The sequence below is a fragment of the Terrapene carolina genome, unplaced genomic scaffold, assembly GCF_002925995.2.
Source record: "Terrapene carolina triunguis isolate 2854851 unplaced genomic scaffold, T_m_triunguis-2.0 Scaffold838, whole genome shotgun sequence".
Lineage (NCBI taxonomy): Eukaryota > Metazoa > Chordata > Testudines > Emydidae > Terrapene > Terrapene triunguis.
The window spans coordinates 17736926-17761529 of NW_020665189.1; the positions used below are offsets into that span (position 1 = coordinate 17736926).

General features: G+C 39.7%; 1 protein-coding gene across 1 annotated transcript in view; it reads left to right on the forward strand.

Annotated features, from left to right (window-relative positions):
• Nucleotides 1-24604, forward strand: part of ATP10B (ATPase phospholipid transporting 10B (putative)) — a 67461-nt gene that overhangs the window by 12314 nt on the left and 30543 nt on the right. Inside the window, exons 3-9 of the mRNA XM_029913753.1 lie at nucleotides 2638-2842; nucleotides 7473-7558; nucleotides 10846-10952; nucleotides 14749-14880; nucleotides 17669-17796; nucleotides 19345-19597; nucleotides 22756-22991. Of these exons, the coding sequence (XP_029769613.1) occupies nucleotides 2638-2842; nucleotides 7473-7558; nucleotides 10846-10952; nucleotides 14749-14880; nucleotides 17669-17796; nucleotides 19345-19597; nucleotides 22756-22991 (1147 nt within the window). The remainder of the gene's footprint in view (nucleotides 1-2637; nucleotides 2843-7472; nucleotides 7559-10845; nucleotides 10953-14748; nucleotides 14881-17668; nucleotides 17797-19344; nucleotides 19598-22755; nucleotides 22992-24604) is intronic.

Consider the following 24604-nt stretch of genomic DNA (forward strand, 5'->3'; position numbering starts at 1 on the left):
TTACAGTGTTCTGGAATGCTTCAGTCATGTGCTGCTGCATTATTAGTTTAGCATTGATAATTCAGAGCTGTTAATATTCCTCTGGGGTAACTGGAGTGGTAAATGAAGCCCATATCCCAAGATGGGAGAGAACCCAGCAGAAAAGTGCATGACCATATTTTATATGTCAGGGTGCAGAGCTGGATAATCAGAAAGTGTGGAAGAGAATTCAGTGAGCACATCAGCTCAGCTCCCATGACCACATTGAAAAGAGTGTCACCTGCACAATTAAAAGATCTGTTCCAAACTTCCTAATGAGACATAGTTATTGATTAAGGGATAACGCTTCAGGTGGAGAAGAATACAAGGCAATGAATAGCCTTTCTGGTAATTAAACACTGAAGAGAAACTGGGGTGTTGAATCACCACTTAAATCATTTAGCAGGCAAAATATTCTAGTATTTTTCCCTATTGTAGGTTCAGAAATAAGATACTTCAACAAACCACATTACAAAAATAACCTTTCTCTGCAAGATTCTTTAGTTTGCATAAGTTTTCCCCACTAACACTAGCTGATGGACAACTGAGCAGCATGGAGTAGGAAGGGGGTGGGAGGGAAATCCCATTACTAACTCATGGCTAAATGAAGAAATTATGCAGAGAAATGAATGTGACTTGTATTTATTGCCTGTATACGCAGATGATGAGCATTTCAGAAGTGTGAAACAGATAATCTCGGGGTCAAGGCTTTGATGAATAAACTGTTCAAATGAAGGGTTAAATAGGATATAATTGTTAAATGAAAATTGAGTGATGTGTTAGGATACACATGCTACTCCAGAGCAAGAAAATTGTTTACACCTGGGGAGTGAGCAAAGAACACAAACTTGGTGGTAAGCTAGCAAAGCAGGAGGAGATTCAGACTGGGGATGAATCTGGTAAAAGAAAGGACAGACTGGGTAATGCAGAGTGCAGTGGAAATATAGCAAATATACCACAGCTGTGAAGAAGATTCCTCTGTTGTGCAGAAAGATAACTATTTAATACATTTTTGCAATGGAAGATTCTCTGGCTTTCCTGTTTTGACTAGCGCAAAGGTTGCAGGATCACTTCAACCATCTGGGAGCTGGGGACAATCCATGGATTCTGGTATCCAGGAGGCAGACATGAGGATGGGGGACTGATTTGCATCTGTGTAGTTGTGTGGGAGGATCCCTCTTTCCAGCCCACTGCTGAGGAGAATCCAGTCCAAGCACTCCTTACTGGGGAGAGCTGACCCCTGGACCTATAGCCAATGAATCACACTGTTTTAAATGGCTTTGTCACGTCTCTTCAGTCAGACCCTACCCCACATGTGCTATATATAAAACATGCCCTAGATTTCTTTATTTTAGTTGCAAACATAATAAGCAGAGTTGTAGCTAATTCCTGCCCTGTGTGCTCTGTTTTTATGAGGGGACTAAAAAGTTTCCAGTGTCAGAGCACACTAATGAAATATTTGCATATGCCATAGATACTTTGCTCTATGACACAGCTCGGCCAAAGTGCAACAGCCAAATCAGCCATCTCCTGCTTCCATTTATTTCCTGTGACACATGACTGGCCTTGGGATAGGTCCGGTAAAAGGGCCTGGAGACGGGCCTCAGGGAAAAATCTGATATAATGGAGCGTTTCACACATCCAAAGGGAGTCTGTGTGGAATAAGAACTAAAGCAGGCAGCTGAGTATCAGAGCCAGAGAAGCCTGAGGCAGCAGAGAGTGTTCCAGCGACCCCAGATCTGTTAAAGCCCAAAGCCGCAGTCTGCAGTCACCCTCAAAAAAGCTTGCCGTTCCTTGAACCATGGAGGGAAAGTCTGATCTGTAGTTCTTATCTTATTTATTATACTTTGAAACAAACCATATTCCTTTTCCTTAAGTCCCGAGGCTATAATTCTTTTCTGTTTTCACTAATTCAAAACCTGTAGATGTCCTTCACCTTAAGATATTCATTGCCCTTTAAAAAAAAAATCACAGTATGTTACTTATTTTTAAGGTGGTACATCTCAGTTGTTGCGTATGTTGAAACCATGCATATGGGCTAAGGCTGAGGATTGTCGTAACCTTTCAAGATTTACGAACCAGGGAGAGCTGAAATAACTGCAGCTGAGAAGTTAGTCTGACTTGTTCAAGTGTCTCTATTTTGGTGTCGGGAAACCTCAAAGAAATAGCCTTCCAGCCTCAAGGAATGTAGCATTTTCTGTGGAATGTTTGAAACTCACTACAGAAGTTCTATTCAGTGCATCTTTTGGGCTTCAGTCTTAAAATGCGATATTTTTAAAAGTGCCCACCATTGTGAGGCTTAAAGACTTAATATTTTCTAGTAAGAGACTAAACATAACATGGGGTGATGCTTGTGTCTTAGACAGTTATCACCCTGGTATCGTTTTACTTCGAATGGGATTCGGTTAAAGATCTTATTGTGTATGTTACACAACTTGCTTTCCAACGTTAGGTGTGTAGAAGTGATGCTATGAGACTACAGATTGGTGCTCTCTGTTTTCCTATGCACCAAAACCTAAATTATGGAATAACCCGGTTTTCTTTTCGTAAAGAACCAGTAGTTATAGCCTTTTCCTCCTAGTGTGGCTATTCAAATGTGGCACTTCTTTAACACAACAGGAAAGAAAGTGACTATGTTGAGACGTGCTGGAAAGATGTGCAAGTGGGAGACTTTGTGCAGCTGCAATGTAACGAGATCATCCCAGCTGATATCCTGTTACTGTACTCCTCCGATCAGAATGGGATCTGTCACTTGGAGACTGCAAACCTCGATGGGGAGACCAATCTTAAACAAAGACAAGTTGTGAAAGGGTTCTCTAATCAGGTAGGCCTGCTGGAAATGTGACAATATTCAGGCTATTCTGCCTCTGTTTCCATGACAACTAGTGTCATGAAATGCAATATAAGCTTGTTCTGAAGGGCTGAATAATACTTGCTCAGTCTCATACAGCCACAGATGCATGCCATGAATGTATAGTATGGTAAGCAACAGATTTGTGTAGGTGTGCTACAGACATGCACAATTATAAATGAATATTATCTGACACAAATAAGTGCTTATATTACCATGTTTCCTGCGTTTGTAGGACCAGATGACAGTACTTCCTGGGTTGCAAGTGGTATTCTGCTTCCCATTGGGCAGAATCTGCAGTGGCCATTTCCGAATGTCCAAGGAATTCCATCTCTTTTAGACTGTGATTGGATACAAGACAAAAACAAGAGAGTTGGGTGAGGGATGACCTGCCTACTGCATAGAACTAGCAATGCAATTCACTACACCCTTTCCAATTCAGTCTTTGTGCATAGATTTGGGATGTAGCTTTCACCGCATTCCCAGCCACCCTTATGCCCCTTTTTATGGTTAGGTTCCTAAACAACACTTTGGCTTATATTAACTAGTGGATAAATAGTTCCAGTGCACAGTAAACTGAAAATAACTTTGTGAATGGCCCTTCTTGAAAGTACAATATATTATTGTGTAGGCTATTAGGACAAATTTGAATAAAATTGAAGATTGGCTGTCTAGTCATCAGTTTGTATGCTGGGCAGTGAGAAATTAAATATCTGATGTTGATATTATTGCATAATTCATATTGTTCCTTTCTCAGAAGCAGTTGATTGAATTATTCATTTGGTTCCACCTTTTGAGAAATCCTAAAATTGAGACAGTTTGACATTAGAAGAGTTGTATTCATCACACTCTTGAATGACTTGTCAAACATACTAGTGACAGGTGTCAGATAAGACCAAACAAGTTTAATCAGCTACATCAGGAGGAATGGAACAATTTGTACCATTGGAACCATAGTTGTGAATAGGGCAAAAATAAAGAACATGTAGATAATTCCTGGAATTAAACATCAATGTTTTAGTTAGCAGGAAGTGAGAATACACATAAAGCACAAAAATAGGAACAACTATTGCAGAAATCTCCAAATAAATATTTGTACCACAAAAAATGTTTCATTTTTTTTTTAATCCCATTTTTAATTCACTTCAGCAGTTCAGTAGTTAGGTAGATCTGGCAGCAAGTTCATCCCCCACTCCACCCACCTCATTTAATTCAGTGGAGACTCCTACGGCTGTCATACAAGGCATTTCTCAGAGATCTTTAGGGTCTAAGTAAGTTAATGCTCATAAGATCACATGCAAACTGTGGTCTTTTTTTTTTTTAGGAGGAGTTGGACTTAGATGAACATTTCTGTGAAAGGATGGGGAGAGAACAAAGAAATAATTTTACTCAGTAGGTTTTATGTTTTGTGCTTTTTAGGTTCAGAACCCGTACTATTATTTTGAACAACAATAACATTCCATTTTTTCAGATTACTGGTCTTTAAAATGTATGGACTCAACCCTGTGAGGCTCTGTCTCCTCCAAGGATCTGAGCACCCTTACCTCCCAATGAAGATAAATGGAAGTTGAGGGCAATAAGCACCTCCCAGCATCAGGCCCTAAATCAGTATGGCCCATTGCACTGATCTGTTGTTTCTTTCAAATAACTTGTCTTCCCACTAGCTTTTGTTCTAGCTATTAAGGTACAGGATAATAAACTGCATTGTGCGGTAACTATTATCTAGCTGCTGCACATTCTGAATTCTCCACTCCATTTACAATGTGAGAGGATCTGTGGTTTCAGTTCATCTCCTAATGCTCCAATTAATGTAATCTTCTATTAATCTAATAGTTTTATTCGTCTGTTTATTTCACTGTTTAAAAATTTGTCCTAATTAAAATTCCCATTGAATAGATTTGCAGCCCACAGTTAGTTTGCATTCTTAAGACTATTTACTTAATTGATTACAGCAGCCCAAAATTGTAGCTAGTCCTCTTTGCAAATGAAAGAATATATTTACTTTATTACATTAAACATGAGGTGACTTGCAGCACAATTGATCCTCTGATGAAACAACAGATCATCATCATTAGTGTCACAGTTCAGGGCAACTGCACCTGTATTTCCACCTCGTGGTCCCTCGAGGGGACCCACTCTAAGCTCCTTGCTCCTCAGCCATCACCTCTCTTGGGCAGAGACCCACGTCTATGTCCCTTCTGACTGGGATTTTTTCAGGCTGCGGAGTCCCCTGCCTAGATTTTGTGACATCCCCAGCAAGCCAGACTGCCTAAACAGGCCAGTGTCTGTACTTTGTTTTCTCTCTGAAGGCTATGAACAGTTGTAATGGACAACAGTCACAAGTTACTACACCACGTTTTCTAAGCAAGGACATTTATTCTTAAGATGAAAGCACTACACAGAAAACACTAACAACTATAAAAGAACTTATACGCATGCTAATAAGCCTACCAGAGGTCACCCTAACTCCAAACTCAGACTCTGGTAGGTGTCAACCTTCGAAAACCCACAATGGTCTCAGATTTAGTTCATAACTGTCTCAGATTTTAGAACCAGAGAAAACAGCCGGGCAGTTCATCCATTTCTTCATACAGCTGTGGCTTTGATGTCTAGTATCCAGGAACAGGTAATCAGCAAACAAAGAACCTCTCCTCAGAGAGTAGCTTCAAAAGGCAGGGTTTTTGCATAACTGGGGGTGGGGAACTTGCATTTACCTCCCCTTAGGCATTTCCCAGGAAATTCACTTTGCAAGTGTTGTCCCAAAAGTCCGTTCTCATCTGGTATGTCATTCAGTATAGTCCTTTGATCAGCCAGGCCTTAAATCACATCTCTCTTCTTCCTGACCCTGAGAGGTTACATAAAGTCTCAGCCCACAATAGTACATAAACTTTGCATTGAGTACAATGGACCCCAAAGATACTTAAACTTCATTCAATATGGTTTTTCAAGTATATTGGCAGGAAATTGCCATATCTGTTACAATTAGTTCATAAAGTGGGTTAGGAAATTTTGAACACTTCAAATTTTTAATGGCAAAGGGGAGAAAATGTCTGCATTTTCCCACACAACATTATTAGTTCATTGCATGTGGTTTATTTTTTTATATATATTTTTTAAATATGACTATCAATACCGCCCATTCACAGTTCAGATTTCACTCCTCTGAATGTAGGTGCAGGCAGGGAAGAAGCAGGAAGAACCTGTTGTACCCTTTAAATGAGGGTAAACCACCATCACCACTGGTTGCAGTCAGGTGCCATAATTCTATACATTCCTCACCCAGAGCATGGAATTTATCCCAGGCACGGGCTTAAGTGCTTTGCTAGATCAAGTCTATAGTTCCATAAACCTCAAACTATCTCTAAGCTTGGTAACAATTAAGTAGGAGAGGCTCTTCTTAGTGAGAAGAGTTGAAACTAGAGCTGACTGAAAAATGGTTGATGAAACTTTTTTCTGTTGAAAGATGCTATATCATCAAAACTGAATCTTACTGATTTCAACAAAAATTTTGCTGGGAAGTTGTCTTGACTTGAGGATGGAAGGTAAGAGGTGCAACAGGGAAATCAACCCATCCCACAATAGCCAATAGCCCAGTGGTTAGGGCACTCACTTAAAATATGGGGGACCTAGGTTCAAGTCCCTGCTCTGTATCAGGGTTATTGGCTGTTTGAAGGAGTTTATTTTTCTCTGCTTTTCACAACAAAATTTCAAAAAGTCTCATTTTCATTCACATCAAAATGAAAACAAATTTTTAAACTTCAAAATGTTTCATGAAACTAAGTTTTCTGCCCAGCATAGTTGAAATCTGTATATTTTATTTTATTGATTTAACAACATAAACCAAAATGTATTGAACTACATATTTAACAAGGAAATAGAGGAATAGAAAATATTACATATGTGTGATGTTACCATGTTACTGATACCTTATGAACTACATCTTTTGTATTTCCTACCTTTTATATTATAATTGAGCAACCTGAATGTTAAACAAAACACAAAATTCTGCACTAATAGGAAGCCATCCTCAATTCATCAGCTATCAACTCAGTAACAGTTGTGTTCTGAGTTAAATGTGCTTTGGACTCAGATTATTTAGCTTGGTTATTGCCTTGTTACCTTCAAGTTACCTAAACAAACCACATGCCCTAATGTGTGCTTTTTGCATGTATAAAATGTTGATCTCAGTAAGCTTGGTGGAAAGCAGTTTGGATTGTGGTGGTATCTAGTAGTGTTAGAGGTTAGAGTTTAATGAACTAATCAGTTTGTTCCCTTGACTTCCTGCTGTTTGTATGTTTGTTGTCAGCACCACATCATGTTGTGAGCATGTGTCACTGGGTGTTTGTGTACTGTATAAATGTTGAAACAATAGAACTGGAGCTAGTGCTCCCAGAAAAGCCAAAGATTGAATGAAATGTCTACTATGCTGAATGGGATGAAAATGCTCAGTTAAATCTAAATATGGTCAGTTTTACTTTTTGTTAATTTGCATAAGGAAAAGGCATAGATATGTTTGCTAGTCACGACTGCCGTGAGATGTTCTGATTGTTACATTTTTAAAAGTACATGTTGGACTTAATCCCCAATGTATTTTCTTTTGTAGAATACTCCATTTGATCCAGAACTTTTCCAAAATACCATAGTCTGTGAAAAGCCAAATAATGATCTCAATAAATTCAACGGTTTTGTGTAAGTACTTGCTATCTGTTTCTATAAATGTGTCAAATCACCTCTGAGCTTTAAACTAACATATCTTAGAACTAAGTATTTTACAGAAAGTAATGGGTGCTTACCGTGGCGAGCCACGTGCCGAACGTTGCCGACCCCTGCTCTAGTTTCTCTATATGTATGTTCACAGGAAATAAAAGGCATCCAGGGATGAACTACTGTGTCTTGATTTTTCTTGTACTAGCAGAAATCAAGAGTAATTCCACTGAAGTCAATAGGATTATACTAATGTAAAATATGTGCAAGTGAGGAAAGAATCTACCTCTTATTTTCTGTTACCTTTTGTAAAATGGTTATAAAAAGCATACATAATGCCTCTTCAGAGGAGCAATGAGAATATTAAAACTTCTGGAAGATACAGTATGGGCCACGTTTTCTGTTGTGGTGTAGTCACTTTGTGCTGCTCCATTGGTGTAAATCCATATGAATCTGGCCTGGAAGATTTACCCAGTGTAAGGTGATCCTCCACTTACTCTCCCATCTGACATCTTAAAAGAGTCAAGGGGTGCACCTAGGAAACCCCTATTTAATATTGATCCAGTTTTGGCCTCCTGGGACCAGTTGCTTGGAGCATAAACTATGACAGCCCTCTCAATTAGGCTGCTGTGGCACAGGGCAACTGGCCCTACATAGAGGCTGCACCAGGATACGGGGTGTGCAAGGATGGGCTGTATATGACCTATGTGCACACACAGACTGCACTGTGTGCAAATCAGATGGAACCAAGGATCTGATTCCAATTTTTGGAACTCTGACAGGAGTTTTGTATGGGAAATCCATTCCAGAAATATTTACTACCTCCCAAGCTTAGTGGATGTAGAATCCATTCGATGTTTCTCATCACGTTGGTCCAAGGACAGCAGAAAGAATCTTCAGCAAAAAATATTCATTGTAGTTTAATGCATTTAATGATCAATGAAGCTTGAGTTCTTCCCTCTAGTTTTACTATTAGTTAAGACAATTTAGAAGCCTAGTCATAGGAAACCAGCATTATTTTAAGTAATTTTCCAACAAAAGTTGATATTCCAACAAATGAGTGTGACCCAACTTACAATGAACACAATGTCTTCAGCAAAGAATTTGCTCTAGAACAGTGGTTCTCATCCAGGGGTACATGTACGCCTGGGGGTACGCAGAGATCTTCCAGGGTGTACATCAATTCATCTAGATATGTGCCTAGTTTTACAACAGGCTACATAAAAAGCACTAGCAAAGTCAGTACAAACTAAAATTTCATACGGACAATGACTTGTTTATACTGCTCTATATACTATACACTGAAATGTAAGTACAATATTTATATTCCAATCAATTTATTTTATAATTATATGGTAAAAATGAGAAATTAAGCATTTTTTCAGTGACACTTTTGTATTTTTATGTCTGATTTTGTAAGCAAGTAGTTTTGAAGTGAGGTGAAACTTAGAGGTACGCAAGAGAAATCAGACTCCTGAAAGGAGCACAGTAGTCTGGAAAGGTTGAGAGTCACTGGAATTCCTCCAAGAACCGTTTCTAAATTGTACAGTTATTTTCTGTAGTTTCAGTATAAAACTATAGTAATTCCTAAGAACTGGCTGTATTGAAATCAGAATGCCTGTCTGACATGCTTGAAAAAGTGTTCCTTACTGGATTGAAATTTGAGCAAAGGGACACATAGAGGCTTTTAGGAAATGATCTTACCAATGCCTTATCTAGATGAGGGAAAAAAGAGGTTGCTAGAGTTTTTTGTGTGCTAGTGAAGACACTTTAATTAATGCAGTTTAACTAACACATCAGCAGTGTTGCTTTCAGGAATCTGATTTCTCTTGCGTACCCCTAAGTTTCACCTCACTTCAAAACTTTACACTGCTACGTCACTAGTTTTGGGACACTTAATCTTTATTGCTCAATAAACTGATTTTCATGTACAAATAGCATGTAATGTTTGACTGCCTGATGTTCATGTGCAAATTGCTTTATTGTGAGCAAATGAGAAACTTTGGGCACCTATTACAGGCTACTTTTGAAGATCTGTCCCTTCATTCCCATGACTGATTCGTGGGTTTACATTGCAAACTGGAGCATATGCTACTTTGCCTAGCTCATGAAACTTAAGAACAAAGTGGTTTCCAACAGTTATGGAGTTTTTGGAAACATTCTGACCTAATTCTTCATTGCCTTGCACCTTGTGTTGTCATTTACAAATGGGCAAACTGGCTTGAAAACACTGTGAGTGCACTCGCTTACCTTACACTCATTTGCACAGGTGTAAGTGATTATGCAAGGTGTGAGGTAGTGTATAATCAGGCCTCACCTATGATAATACCATACTGAACCCACAGACGTGAGGCTGAATATATTTTTAAAAAATTAAATGGAAGCCATGAACATTTGGGAACCTCCTGTTCAATGCTGATGTTTAAAGTAGCAATATCAGTTCCGCCATGTTAGGACTGACCCACATCATAAATCCCAACTTGAATGACCTCAGCAGGAACCTAGCTTGGTGTGTAATAGAGTCTTTGAAAACATCAGACTTTCGCTGTTGTGTCGCTGGAGGCAGATAATGACTTGTTTACCTGAAGGAACAGCTTCATAGTGATTTGCTCAGCATGTAAATCGAACCTTCGCTACCGCCCATCTTACTAGCAATGAGGTCTGTCTTGTGAATGTGCATCCTAAACTGGGACTCTGTAAAGGAGGAAGAATGCTGGGATCAATAATACTGTGAAGGAGAAGACTCACAAGCTTCTTTGAAAAATCTCTCCTCCCACCTGGTGCCTCACAGAGATGAGCCCCTGAATGGTAACCACAGCAGACAAAGGATATTCTTTATATGCACATGTGGTATCTGTACAATTGTGCTTCTACAATATTACAAAATCTATTAATCTTAACCATTAACCTCGGAGAGAGAACACCTATAAGATTTTTTTACTAATTCCATCTGAATCGTGGGTTAAATTGCACAGTCTGTCTTATCTGCATTTATTAAATACTAAATCTGCCAGGCAAAGAACAGAATCAGAGGCTTCAACCACATAAATTATCTTAAGATTTAAATTTTGATGCTTTAGTCCATACAAACAGGTTCTGTATCATAAGATTCAAAGACTTCTATACACCTCCAGTGTGGATCCCTGACTGAAGCCTGATACAGTGAAACATTTCTCAGTCCTCACAATTTGCTGATTCAAACCTGAAGGGGAAAAAAATACATAGAACAGAGCAAAAAGGGAAATCATATCATTTTATTTTCTTCTTTGTAGGGAGCAGCCTGATCACAAACGGATTGGTTTTGGCAGTGAAAGCCTTTTGCTTCGTGGCTGTACAATCAGAAATACTGAGATTGCAATAGGAATTGTCATTTATGCAGGTAACAGCGCACTTTTTACCTTTTCATTTAGCTAAGCATGGAGTTTCTCTTGAAATATCTTACAATGAATATGTATAGTCTGATACTGAGCCATAATATTTTACTTTAAGAAGTGGTAGTTTATGGGAATAAAATAGGTTGATAAAGTGAAAGTACTGGCCATTTATCTCTAAGGGTTTGGTTCCAATCTGAAGCTAAGGTGTCCGCCCATCGGTGCCTGGTGGCTAATAGTGATGGCAGATGATCCTGCTTGTTAGTTGATTTCAGATGTCCTGCAGCGGCTACTCAAAAATTGCTGGAGTGAAGAAGGCATAAAGTGATCTGCTCCACATCCCAGGACTGAGTCCAGTATAGGTGATGGGGGACGGCGCTTAGAGACACCACGTATACATATACAAGCCATGAAGACATCAGTGCCCGGATCTGTAGCAGCATCACAAGGTTCACAGTTGTAGTCAGGCCTTCTATTTCCAGTCTGCTTGAGCTCAAATGTATTCCACGGGTGACTGTTGGGCTATAGAGGAAGAACAATGGCCATTCCTCCCAGAACACTTGCTAGCTGACATGTGAAGTGACATTCACCGTGAGTGTCATTCATTTGCACCCCTGGCTAGATGCCAAATGCAGTGACAATGTCCATCTAACAGAAATACCTGTTTCTATTATGGCAACCTTTGTACTACTCCAGCACAGACTGCCAAGCCCCATCACTCTCCTCCTTGAAATAGCTACTATAAACAAAATTGGGGCAACTGTTCACTGTGAAGTTGGGATCATTTCTCTTCATTTCTCCTTTTAGGAATCCTACTTCTCTCGTTGCATGTCTATTGCAGTCATTTTTGGTATGTTCTTTTGCTCACAGACCCTAATATGGTTTGCATCTCTGCTCTTTACTTGAATGTCTGTTCACTGCTTCCTCCGCTCATTTTGAAGGTTAGAGTCTTGCAGTCATTCTTGAGCCATGGTGACTGTGACCTTAGCATGCCTTCAATATGATTTTTTCAGCTGAGACCCACTTGTTAATGTCAATGTAAGAGTTTATTCTCACGTTTTTGTTTCTAAAATTAGATTCACCTACAGCATCTTCCCTGAGCCAGCACTAGCTTCATTTCTGGGACTCATTGACATTGATTATACTGTGACTTTTAATCAAGATCTGTAACCTCTTTTTCTGAATCACCATTATCACTTATGTTGTATTTATATGATGACGTTCTCCATTTGTATAACTCTGTTACCTCTTAAACTAACCTTTGATGGAGACATCTGTGAATTGTGGAGCAATCGCTCAATGTGATTGCCTAGCCTGTGTGGCTCACATCTCACTGGTGTGTGACTTTACTTTTCATGTCTATGCAGATGGCTAAATGTGAGGCAGTTGTGCTAAGGGAAAAGTGCATACAGGTCTCATCGCTGAAGCTTCAGCCAACACAGAGTGATGCACTCTTCCAACCATGATAGAGGAGGGGCTACATGAGGTGCACTCACCCCAGACATGAAGGTGTTAGGAGGCAAGAGAGAAACTTCAATCCTGCAGCCAAGAGAAGTTCCTCCCTCCATTCAGCAACTAGAAAGTGAGAGAGACATTAGTGTTCATCTGCCACCCCCTGCAGCTAAGCAAGGGGGTGAGTTAAACAGCATGTTCAGAGTTATGGGGAGGGCCTAGAAATGCAGTGTAATTCATACCTCTAATTCATAGTTTTAGCCTGTCGCAAGATGATATCAAGATCAAATTTTCATTCTGAGCTTGCTGAGATATTTAGTTAGATTTTATTATCTTTGGGGTCAGGGAGGTGTGTCTATGTAAATGTCAAACACCTAGCACATTGGGGCCGTCATCTTGATTGGGGCCTCTAGGCACTACTGAAATAGGAACAAAGAGTAATAATAGATGCTGTGCAATATGAATTTGGGCTACGATGTGGAACAGCAACAGCATTAGTGGCACTGCTGGACCACTTGCTGATCACTTCCTCTTCATGTTCAAGGCGTGCTTCTTTGACTTTGTCTTCCCAAATAAAAGCATCTAGCATATCATAAAACAAAGGAAAAAACAACCCCATCGTTCCCATATACCATGCAGTTGCAAACAAAAATCTGTTCATAGTTTATCCTTTGGAAAGATAAATGGAGAAAGAATCACATATGACATCATTTAAAGCACCACTGGAAGTAATTTAGCTATCACAATGAGGGGTGCAGTATGAAAAATTAATAGGATAGAAAAAGTAGGCTCTTACGTGCAGGTTTCATGTTAGCACTTCTTAGACTAGTTTCTTTTTGCCATTACAAGCGTAGTAACTTGATTCAGATTTAATAAGTTTAATATTTTTCTATCCTACTGTGTTGTTCATACTTTAAAGTCATATAATGAAGAGCTAAATAACATTAACATCATTCACTTCTGGATCTGACATACTGGGTTTTCTGTAAGTTCGCACATGGCAAATGTGACTAGCAGCTTCTAATTAAGCCAGTTTAGCTGCTGAGATATTCAAAAGTAGTTAGAAATCAGTAGACCACCTAATCAAGGTTTTTATTTCTATATATAAAAGGAAGTAAAATAAGATGTATATTATCTTATTGTATAAGATTTTTATATTTTAAAAATCTTATTTTACTTCCTTTTCACATCAAGCAGATTTAGCTGTTAAGCAGAAGCACGTACATGTTTCCCCACATCTTCAAATGTTGGTACAAGCCTTGTGGTCCCGCTGACTCTACTGCCCTTGTGAGAGTGAAATGTGTGTGACAGCTGAAATTTGTAATGTAATTGTTTTTTTGGAATCCTTCCAGACCTAACTGGAATCTTTACTTCCTTCTAGGGCTTGTAAAGCTTGGACTCCAATGTGAAACATGCTCCCCCTAACGTCTGTCTCATAGAAATTCTTTGTCTTAAAAGTTTCTCTGTGTCTTCTGTTTGTAGTTAAACATATACATTGTACAGTGTGTGTGTACTTATTTGTGTGTATATCATGAAAGTGTCAGAAGCAACTCTATAGTTAAGGTTGCATTCAGATTTGCACTTTAAAGCAGGATTCAAATTCTTGGCCTCAATTCTCAGTTAGGGGAATGAAGTGTTTTAGGCAGGAAGTCAGGCTGGGAAGGAAAAGTAGCTTTTTAAGCCACCCTTGTGTTCTGGGGAAGGCAGGACCTGTCTGGCGCTGGTGTAAGTTAAGTCCACTCAGTTTTGCTCTAATGTATGCTCTGCTTCCTTTGGTCTCCGGAAAGCAGACATTAGCCATTGTACATTATACTCCAGCCACAACCTCAGTCAGCCCTTGAGATGCCCTGTATTGCAGGAACTGGGACCAGAGCTGGCATATGCCTTATGCTAGCCAGGGAGACCTCTTGCAAGCGGCTATTCTTATGGGGCTTTAGTGTAAGTGAGAATTTGGGGTCCTTGTATTTACTACCTAAATGCATCAATTTAGTATAAATGTGAATGCCTGGGACAGTGGCATGAATGGTGTGTGATAGGCTTGGGCCCCACTAGGCTGTACAGGTAAAAGGCCCTGCTGCAATGCATTTGCTGTGACTTAGGGCACAGGAACGCTCCTTCCTGATAAATGATACGAGGTGGAGAAGGCAGGGAAACACCAGCCCTGACACCACTCCCATCTGAAACCCCCCTCCGCCGTGCCCCCTCCCCCAGTGAAACGCTTGGAGTCAAGTGAAGATTGTGGGCACCAGCATGTCGGGTATAGATGTGTATTAAGTCTGTCTCTCTTCCCTCTCCCCTCCCCCCAGGAAAGAAACTAAATAAACAAGTCTCTCTACATTTGTGTTTTTGAAGGTCATGAAACCAAGGCCATGCTGAATAACAGTGGGCCTCGTTACAAACGCAGCAAGATAGAACGGCGCATGAACATTGATATTTTCTTTTGTGTGGGGCTTCTGATCATCATGTGTCTTATCGGAGCACTAGGTATGGAGCAACGGTGAAAATCTCCTCTTCCATTTGAAATGTTTGGTTTTCTTTGTGGTGATTTAAGATTTGTTCTTATTAGGCGTGTGTATGTTCCAAAACCTAGATCTGAACACCTTTACTCTGGGAAACTTAACTGAAACTTCAGGGTTGATGCATATCTTTATAATGGGTTTGAATCAAAATCTCAAATCTGAATAATCCCAAATCTGGGAGGAAATTCAGTTGTGGGTGTGAATTTTCATCTCCAATTCTAGTAGGATTTGCTAGATGCTAATCGTGGAGGAGGTCATCTTCATTGCATTGCAGAAAGCTTCAGCACAGGCTTGCATTCCAGTAGTGACTGTGATCCTATCCTAGTCAGAGCAGGATCAATACATTTTCTTAACTCTAATGAAGAAAGGGCCAAAGTTGGAGTCCAATGAGTTTTCCATGGGCCATGACTTTAAAGAGGTTACAAAGGCTCCTGTAGGTTTCTTGTGGTTTTGAAGCATTTTCACTAAATTGCAGCACAGCCATGAAGTTGCCTAGTGCCACAGCTTTGTTGGAGTTCACTCACAGAGAGTTGTATCATACCATACTAAACCCCTAACAAGTTTCCAGGTAGTTTCCCATGAGAGCTGTAATGTGACATATCAGCAAGCCATTAGATTAGTACTTCTAGAAGTAAGGGAGCATCAGAAAAGAGGAATCTGTTTAAGATGAACAGTAGAACTGAGTTAATCCCTTTTTAATTTTGCTACTTCATGTTGGAATGAGCTTTTTTTTTTTGGCTTAGAAATGGGATTTCAGTTTGACAGCTGAGCTGTATGCATATGAGAGAGAGAGGGAGATTTTATTTTCATTGTTCCAGGGCTGCTGTCATTTAGATTTAGACTCTCTTGTATTTGTCATGCTCATGAACCCCTGAGTAGCAAAATCCTTTAAGTTAAGATTCGATGTGTGGACACAAATGCAAAAAGTCAATATTTAAAAACCAATTTATCTGCTTATCTTTAAAAAAAAATGAAGAATTAAACATGAAATGTTCATACAGTGAAACATGTAAAATAGTAATAAATCCACTAGATTTCATCCTCTTAAAATAACCTTCGGCGCCAACAGTGGTTTAGTAGTTTGTTTTACGTGATAAAATTGTTTGAATATAGGATTTCAGAAAAAAAAATATTACTGATGACTTAGTGATCAGTATCTTGCCTGCAGATAATGTAATATTAGCAAAACTTGGGGGAGTAGGTAACTCATGAGTGTGGTAATGGGATAATCATCCTTGTTCAAATATGATAAGGTCTCTAGCAGCCAAAAGCTGTTGCCATCTGACAGGTGTTTTCATGGCCAGCATGAAATAATTTGGGAGTCTCTATCCAGTTCTTAGTAGGACAGATGTCCACACCACAAAAACTGCTTCCACAATTGGCACTTAATAGCATCTTCTTCAAGAGTGTTAGGAAAGAGGCCAAAACAGTGCAGGGGAAGCTTGTGTTCCCGCTGACTGCCTGTACAGTATCAAACTACACTAATTTTGTATGGAAATTCAGTTTCCAATGTTGTTAAGCTAGCAGCATTCTTGAGCAATTTGCATATCTGGGAGGCCAGAAAGAAAGATGTTGCAGTAGTCATGGCAGGAAGCAATGAAACCTTGAAGAAGAGATTTGTCTTCGGGAATGGAAAGAAAAGGATAGAGATCTTGGAGAAATTGAGGACGAAGAATCATCCATTTCTGGATGTGGCCTAAGACCAGAGATGAAAGTAGTTTAAAGGACTTATCGGTACGCCGAAGTCCTGAGGGGGGCGTGGCCTCAACGGGAAGAGGCAAGGCCTCAACGGGAAGAGGCGGGGCCTTTCAAGATTTAAAGGCCCTAGGGCCCCGACTGTGGCTGGGAGCCCCAGGGCCTTTAAATCACCCCGGAGCTATCAGCTGCAGAGGCAGCTGGGAGCCCCAGGGCTCAGGGGCAAATTAAAGGGCCTGGGGCTCCGGCCGCCGCGGGGAGCCCCGGGCCCTTTAAATCCCCGCCGGAGCCACCCGGTAGGAGATGGAAGGAGGCTCCCTGCAGCGGCCGGAGCCCCAGGCCCGTTAAATCACCGCTGGAGCCCTGCCGCCGCTACCCCAGCGGCGCCAGGGCTCCGGAGGTGATTTAAAGGGCCCGGTGCTCCCCGCAGTGGCTGGAGCCCCGGGCCCTTTAAATCACAGCCGGACCGTACCAACTTACTTTCACCTCTGCCTAAGACTAGTAAATAAAGGGAGAGGGAGGAATTTAAAATAAATGCCAAACTGCAGGACTGAGTCATGGGGAGCATGAGTGGTAGTGTCAACAGTAAAAGAAGGGGGGAAGTGAAGAAGTTTAGAAAGGAAGAGAATAAGTTCTGGCCACATTAAATATCTCTCTCCGCTGACCTCTTATACTTGAGTTATTAGCATAGCTGATACTTGAATCTGTGTAAGCAAATGGAATCACCCAGAGATGGAATGTAAGTGAGAAGAGCAAAGGGTAAAGGAAAGAGCTCTGGGGAAACTCCCACAGACAGTGGGAACAGGGAGGAGGAGGAGGATTCCCTAAAAGATCCCCACACTTCAAGTTTACTACTAATGTAACGTTTATAAAAATGTGCTGTGGTGTTCTACATTAATGGTGCAGTTTACAGGAGATTTACAGCATTGCTTGGGGCCATTGCTGTGGAATATTTTTTTCTTTGTAACAGGACTATAAGAGAGAGAATATTCCAGAACTCTTGCCCCATCACTGTTTTTCTCAGCTTACTCCACTAAAATAGTGTTGATTCTATATAGGTCATGGCATTTGGAATGGGAATTTTTCAGAACGCCCACCATACGAAGTCCCAGACGCGAATGGCAACTACCTTTCCTCAGCTCTTGCTGGCTTCTACATGTTCTTGACAATGATAATCCTGTTACAGGTAAAATAGAAATTTTTAAAAATCTGTAGCTTTGGAAATGGAGATATAATGGCTGGCAAGCAGATGTCAAGTTACAGCCTCTTGATAGTTGAATTTATTTTTAAAACTTTTGTAAAAATGCTATGGTATTTTACAGAAATGGTCCAAAATACTAGTGTACAGCCGGGAGTGCAATATTTTGGACCGGTATTCTAGAATGCTTAAGTGATAACAGCCTTTTTTGTATTTGTAAATAAAGATCACATGGTAGAGAACCAGTTGCTATACATCAGGTGGAAGCACCTTTTTATCTTGAAAGCTTCTTAAGTTTTAGGGTTCTACAGCATCTGAAAACCCATACATTGTTGTAGTTAATTCACAATAGTCACTATAGTATGAGTATATGTATGTACATACACACAATTATATATATTTAAGATACAGATTTTTTTTCTGACCCTTCCCCAGTGTATTGATAGGAAGGAGATGGTACGATCATTAAACTAGTTCCAGAATTGATCGCATGCACACAGAGAAGGACAATTCCATCCGTATGTTAGAACTTTCAGTGTTTTCACCCCTGATTCTGAATGAGAATTCTACTTAGTAGCTCAAGGAAACAGTGAAACAAAAATTATTGTATACTTTACCAATATGAAATAATAACTAGATAAGTCTGTGTTGGCGTGGGAAAAGAAGATAAATTAGAACTGGGAGACCATATATCTGAATCTGATTAAGCCTAACTGAGAACATTTTATGGAATGGGGATTTATTTTTCGTATTTATTATTATAGCCACTGAGAATTTGTTTAATATGAATAAAATATGAGGACAACTTTCTGAGCTGTTGGTGGAATCCCTAGGGAAGCTATGCGTTATTTCTGAAACAGAATACTTGTACGTTCTGGGAATTTAGAGGTTTTTGGGGGGATAACAGGAGAGGGGGAAGTGGTAAAAAAAAGCAGTTACTTATGAAATGTATTTATATTAAGACTTGAAAAATATTCTAGTCCATCCTATTTTAGGAGCAATATGAGCAAGATGCACATTGGCCTAGAAACACATTTTGGATAGTGTTGTGAATCCCATCTGAGCACTTCCAAATATAGCACCTCTTGACCCACATCCACCGCACCTATCCATAGGGTGCTATTATGTGTACAGCATCATTCCACTTCTGGATGTCTGTTTCTGGCACCATAGCCTCAGTCCTAGAATATGAATTTCCTGGTAGTATGACATTCCCATAAATACATGTTTAGTGAGAGTCAGGAGATGCATAAACATTATTTTCTGTGCTTATGGTCAAGATGTTACATCATGGAGGTCACAGAGCTTCTGTGAGGGTGACCATGACCTATACATTCCCTGTGAATTACAGGGACAGTGAAAATCTCCCTGCCACTGAGTTAATAAGACTTAGACTCCAGAAAGAACTGGTTCTTTTTCTCCACCATAAGTGTTATGACTGCAACTGACATGGGACATGGCTGATAGTGAAAAGTACAGAGAGAAAAAAGACCCACCACTGAGGTTCTAACGTCTTGTGGAACATTCTTCTTTCAGATTTTAATCCCCATTTCTCTCTACGTGTCCATCGAGTTCGTCAAGCTGGGCCAAGTTTTCTTAATTCACAATGACATCGAACTGTATGATGAAGATGTAGATTTGCCCATTCAGTGCCGAGCCCTAAATATCACTGAAGATCTGGGGCAAATCCAATACATCTTTTCAGATAAAACTGGGACGCTAACAGAGAACAAGATGGTGTTTCGGCGCTGTACTGTCGATGGAAATGAGTTTTCACATCAGGAAAATGGTAAAACTCAAAGAAATATTATTATATTATGATCCTACTATACCTTCTCCTGACTGGCTAAATGTGGCTTAGTGTTCCATTTTGTGGTTTGTTTGGATTTTTTTTGTTTTGGTTTGTTTTTTTTGGTGACTGTCTTATTATAAAGGTTCACCAGAGAGTGGAAGTTTTTTTAATTATTCTGAAGCCACATAACTAATCTTCATCTTCCCACATCAAACATCTGAGCCTCTGCTCTATTGTGATCAACAATTCAGGACTGCAAGGATGAAATATCCTCTTAAATTCACTACACTGTAGTAACCGCCAGCCCTACCTTTCCCTGATTCTTACTAAGTGAGATAAGTGGTAATTAAATTCAGTGGGTCCAAAAGTAATTCCCATACAACCATCTGGGTAATGCGGAAGGTAGGAACAATTATTTGTTTGCTAGAAACAGGCCTAAGCTACAAAGTCCATATCTGAAGTTCCCCAAAGTTTGCGGGTATTTGAATCTGGGATTTTTGGCTAGGTCCATTGCTGATAGTTACTTTTTCATTAATAAATACTGTTTATAGATTTTGTTAAAACCTCATTGAAATTGATAGGTGTGAATGCTGTCTTCATTTAAGATATCTGTAAGAGATAGTTAAGGAGCCCCACCTAAAAATAGGCATAAACTCACACCATATAGACAGAAGCCACAATGTGTGTGTGAGTGAGAGAGAGAGAGAGAAGCTGAAGTACAGACAAACTGAGCACACAGGGACAGACAAACTGAAGCAAGACATACTCTGAGAGCCTGGACAAGCACAGTCTATGGCCATGAAAGAAGCTAGAGAATGGGCTTCTAGGTCTGGTGCTGACTAAAGATGCTTGGGACTGTAAGCAAAAAATGTGTCTCGTTTTGATTCCTTCTGCATTCAGAGATGCAGGATTCTGTATGTTCCTTTTAAATAAATAAGTTTGTCTCAAAGAAAACACCAGACCTCATCATCAATTTTTACACCCAACTGCAACCCCCACAGGGCCACAAACTTTCACAAGCCACTTGGGTCAAAAAGGGATAACAATATTATTGGTCTAATCTCGCAGTCCTTGCTAAGGCAAAATTCCCATTTCACTGCAACTCCCTTTCATGTTGTATTCTTCAGTGGGAGTTTTTCCTGTGTAGGTAGTGCAAGATTAGGCCCAAAGTGCTTTACTATGCATATAACTACTCCACCTCTAGATTATATTTAGAATGTCATTAAGCTGGACAGCAACTGCCAAATAGATTTTCATGCTCTGTGAGTGAAAACATTACTAAATTTGTGAATTACAATAGTTCATTCTTCTGTTCCACTGAACTGCAAAAAGTGCAGCTAAAGAGTCTGTAGTTAACAGAAGTCCATAAAAGTAATCAGTTTCTTGTTGTTTTGGTTTGTAATGATAAACATTTCAGTGGGAGGCTTGCCAAGAAACTGAACTGTGCATGAAAGTTTTTTCTGGTGATGGTTTAGAGATTGTGTGATGTGTCTCCAGTGTACAACCTGGAACTGTGGCACTGCTGTGTCCTCTTAACTCTCCAGCCTGGGCTGTCTCTCGTGATGTTTTGCTAGTGACAAGCAGCAAACCCCTCCAGATGCTATGATCACTCAGTCAACAATATGCAGGGATGCACCCAGATAAGTTGCATAAATGCTCTATAAGACAGTGGTTCTCAACCAGAGGTATGTGTACCCCTGGGTGTATGCAGAAGTCTTCCAGATGATATGTCAACTCATCTAGATATTTGCCTAGTTTTACAACAGGCTACATAAAAAGCACTAGCAAAGTCAGTACAAACTAAAATTTCATACAGACAATGACTTATTTATACTGCTTTATATACTATAAACTGAAATGTAAGTACAATATTTCTATTCCAATCAATTAATTTTAATATTATATGGTAAAAATGAGAAAGTCAGCACATTTTCAGTAATAGTGTGCTGTGACACTTTTGTATTTTTATATCTGATTTTATAAGCGAGTAGTTTTTAAGTGAGATGAAACTTGGGGTACACAAGACAAATCAGACTCCTGAAAGGGGTACAGTAGTCTGGAAAGGTTGAGAGCCACTGCTCTAAGCCACTCATGAACCATACACAGGGAAACACCAGCAAATCCCCCCAGCCGTGCACCCCAGAAATGTACCTGCTCAAGATCTTTTCTTGAACAAGCTCATTAATTAGTTCGACACTTCATCAAAGGATAGTGGACATGCACCAGCCCTTATAATCTGAGCAGATTCCCCAAGCACTCTAGACAAACTCACTGGTAAGGATAAAACATTAAAATAAGTTTTTTTAGCTACAGAAAGATTTTAAGTGATTATAAGAGTTAGGCATAGAGATCAAAGTTGATTACATAAGGAATAAAAATAAAATCACAGTCTAAATTCTAAACTTTATCAAACTAAGCAAGATTTTAATCAGTTTTTCTTACCCCATTGGATGTTGCAGGCAGGTTACAGTTCTTAATACGCAGGCTAAATTCCCTTCTCAGCCTGAGACCAATCTCCCCAGTTCAAAGTCTTTGTCTTCCCAGTGTTCTTGTTGCCTTCAGGGTAGGTGGGAGAGAGGCCAGGGGCTGATGTCACCGTCCCCAATTTATACCCCCCCCCAGTCCATGTGCATGGAAAGAGAGTGTCTCAAACATGGAGTGAGGTCACATGTTCTAAATGCCCTGGGAGACACTGGGCCTCCATCTATGTGCTTCAGGAGGGGCCCTCTGGGAGAGTGGATTCTCCTTAATGGGCCATCAAATCTGGCTGGCTATCCCTAATGTAAATCTGGTTTGGAGGTGTTAGTTGCTCTTTTGTTGCTACTGAAAGGCTGTGGGTGTCTCCCAGACTCTCAACATATTTCAATATCAAACATATAGCAAACACCATAACTTCACATACAATGGTAATATATGCAATTCAACAAGATAATAATGTTCCACAGATCATGACTTCTCGAATGATACCTCACAAGGCATACTTTGTACAAAACATGCAATCATATAACAGTGGTGAATATGTGAGTACAGGGTGTCATTTTGAGGTACAGATTGTCACAGATTATCAGAGTTAGTAATAATAATAATAAAATCTTCTCAGTAATACTGTTAATAACAAGAAAAGACTAGGCAAGATCTTGGTTTCTCTCTTCTAGCCAAACGCCTGGAGACCCATAAGGAACTGGACTCAGATGATGAAGACTGGGCAAGACATCAGCATTTCGCTCTTCCTGTTATCAAGATCGAGAAACCAGACACTTTAAAACAGAAAAACACTAAGCCCTTGAGGAGGTGCCAAAGTGCCCGGGCTCGTTTTCAGGGACATTCAAGGAAGAAATCATTGGGGCGTTGTGACAGCCTTCAGTCTCAAGTGGCGTTCAGCAGTACCATAGTGAGTAACTTCAGATTCGGTCAATACGTTTTTGGGATCTCTGCAACTTTTTGAGGTGAGTAGGGAGCCGAAGGAGAAAATAGTCAATGAAACAGCACTCATTTACTAGACTGGGAGCAAGGAAACTATAATCTGCTACTTGCCAGAGAATGCTACATGGTCACCCCAGATGAATTTCAATCTATTACACTATATCATGGAAAAGTGACAAATTGAGCCACCAGGAGAGTTACCAGTATCTTGTTATTCTGTCAGAAGACAGGTCTCACTTCGCTACAGATAAAATACAGTGAACCTAGTACGATTTTTAGCACAAAGTTAAAAATATAAAATTTGAGTTTTATATAAAATGTAGTTCCAAAATAAGGCTGTAATCCTACAAAATGCTGAGCACTCTGACCTCAGTCCAGCAAAATACTTAGGCACATCCTTAATTTCAAGTACACGAGTAGTCTCATTGACACCAATGGGACTATGCACATGCTTAAAATTAAATACTAGTGCTGATCGAAAACTTGCAGAATTTCACCACAAGTTTGTCAGAAAAAATGGGTCAACGTTTTCAGTTCTAATTTTTGTAAAAATTTTGTCCCATTTTTGTGACCGGTTGAACAGCATGTTGAAAATTTTCAAAATTCAGAATTTTGATTGATTTTTTTTTTTTTTTTTTTTTTGGAAATTTGAAAAGGAACAAAATTTTCCCAAATATTGTTACTTTTTCACTCTGCTCTGTTACACACACACTCGAGTGCTTTACTGGATTTCAGCCAGAGTGCTCAGCACTTTAGAGGGTCAAACCCTAAGCCCTCATTCTGCAAAGAAGCTCCGGATGGCAATCTCTTATGCCCACTGATTCCCAGTGACTTTTGTTTGTGGGATGTAGGCTTATGAATGCATTTATTACAAGCTTCTGCCTTGCTAACTCAGTATCTCTGTTATGTAGAAGTGGACATCAGTTAGTACTCTGTTAACTTCTGGAATCTGTTTATTTCATGATAATCTTATTGCTTGCTGGTCTGTTGTCTTCCATCCCATTTTTCCACATAGTACATTGAGAACTTCTCTGTATCTATTTGCTTTATGGATCACGACATTTCAGGTGTGTAAAACGTCTCCTTCAAGAGAATTTTCCCCCAACTACTTTTCCTATTATCGTAAAATCATTGAGTCAGAATCTATAGCTTCTTGCCTCTCTCTCCAGTTCTTTTTTGCATTTTTTTTAAGGGTGAGAGTTAAAATTTTTCTCACTTCACTTTGCAAATTCAGTTAGAAATAGGGTTTCCTGCTTCTTGGAGTAGCTAATCCTGGAACCCACAAGTGGAGAGGCAATTCTTGATTTAGTCGTTAATGGTTCTGGTCCAAGAGGTGAATATAGCTGAATGAAAACTACTTAAAAACACCACAATGGAGAGTAAAATTAATGTATACCCCAAATTAAAAAAAAAATACTGGTAGAGGACCAAAAAATGCCACTATGGCTAAACAGCACAGTAAAAGAGGCTGTTAGAGGCAGAAAAAAAGGCATGCTTTAAAAATTGGAAGTCAAATCCTACTGCGGAAAATAGAAAGGAGCATAAACTCTGGCAAGTCAAGTGTAAAAATATAATTAGGCA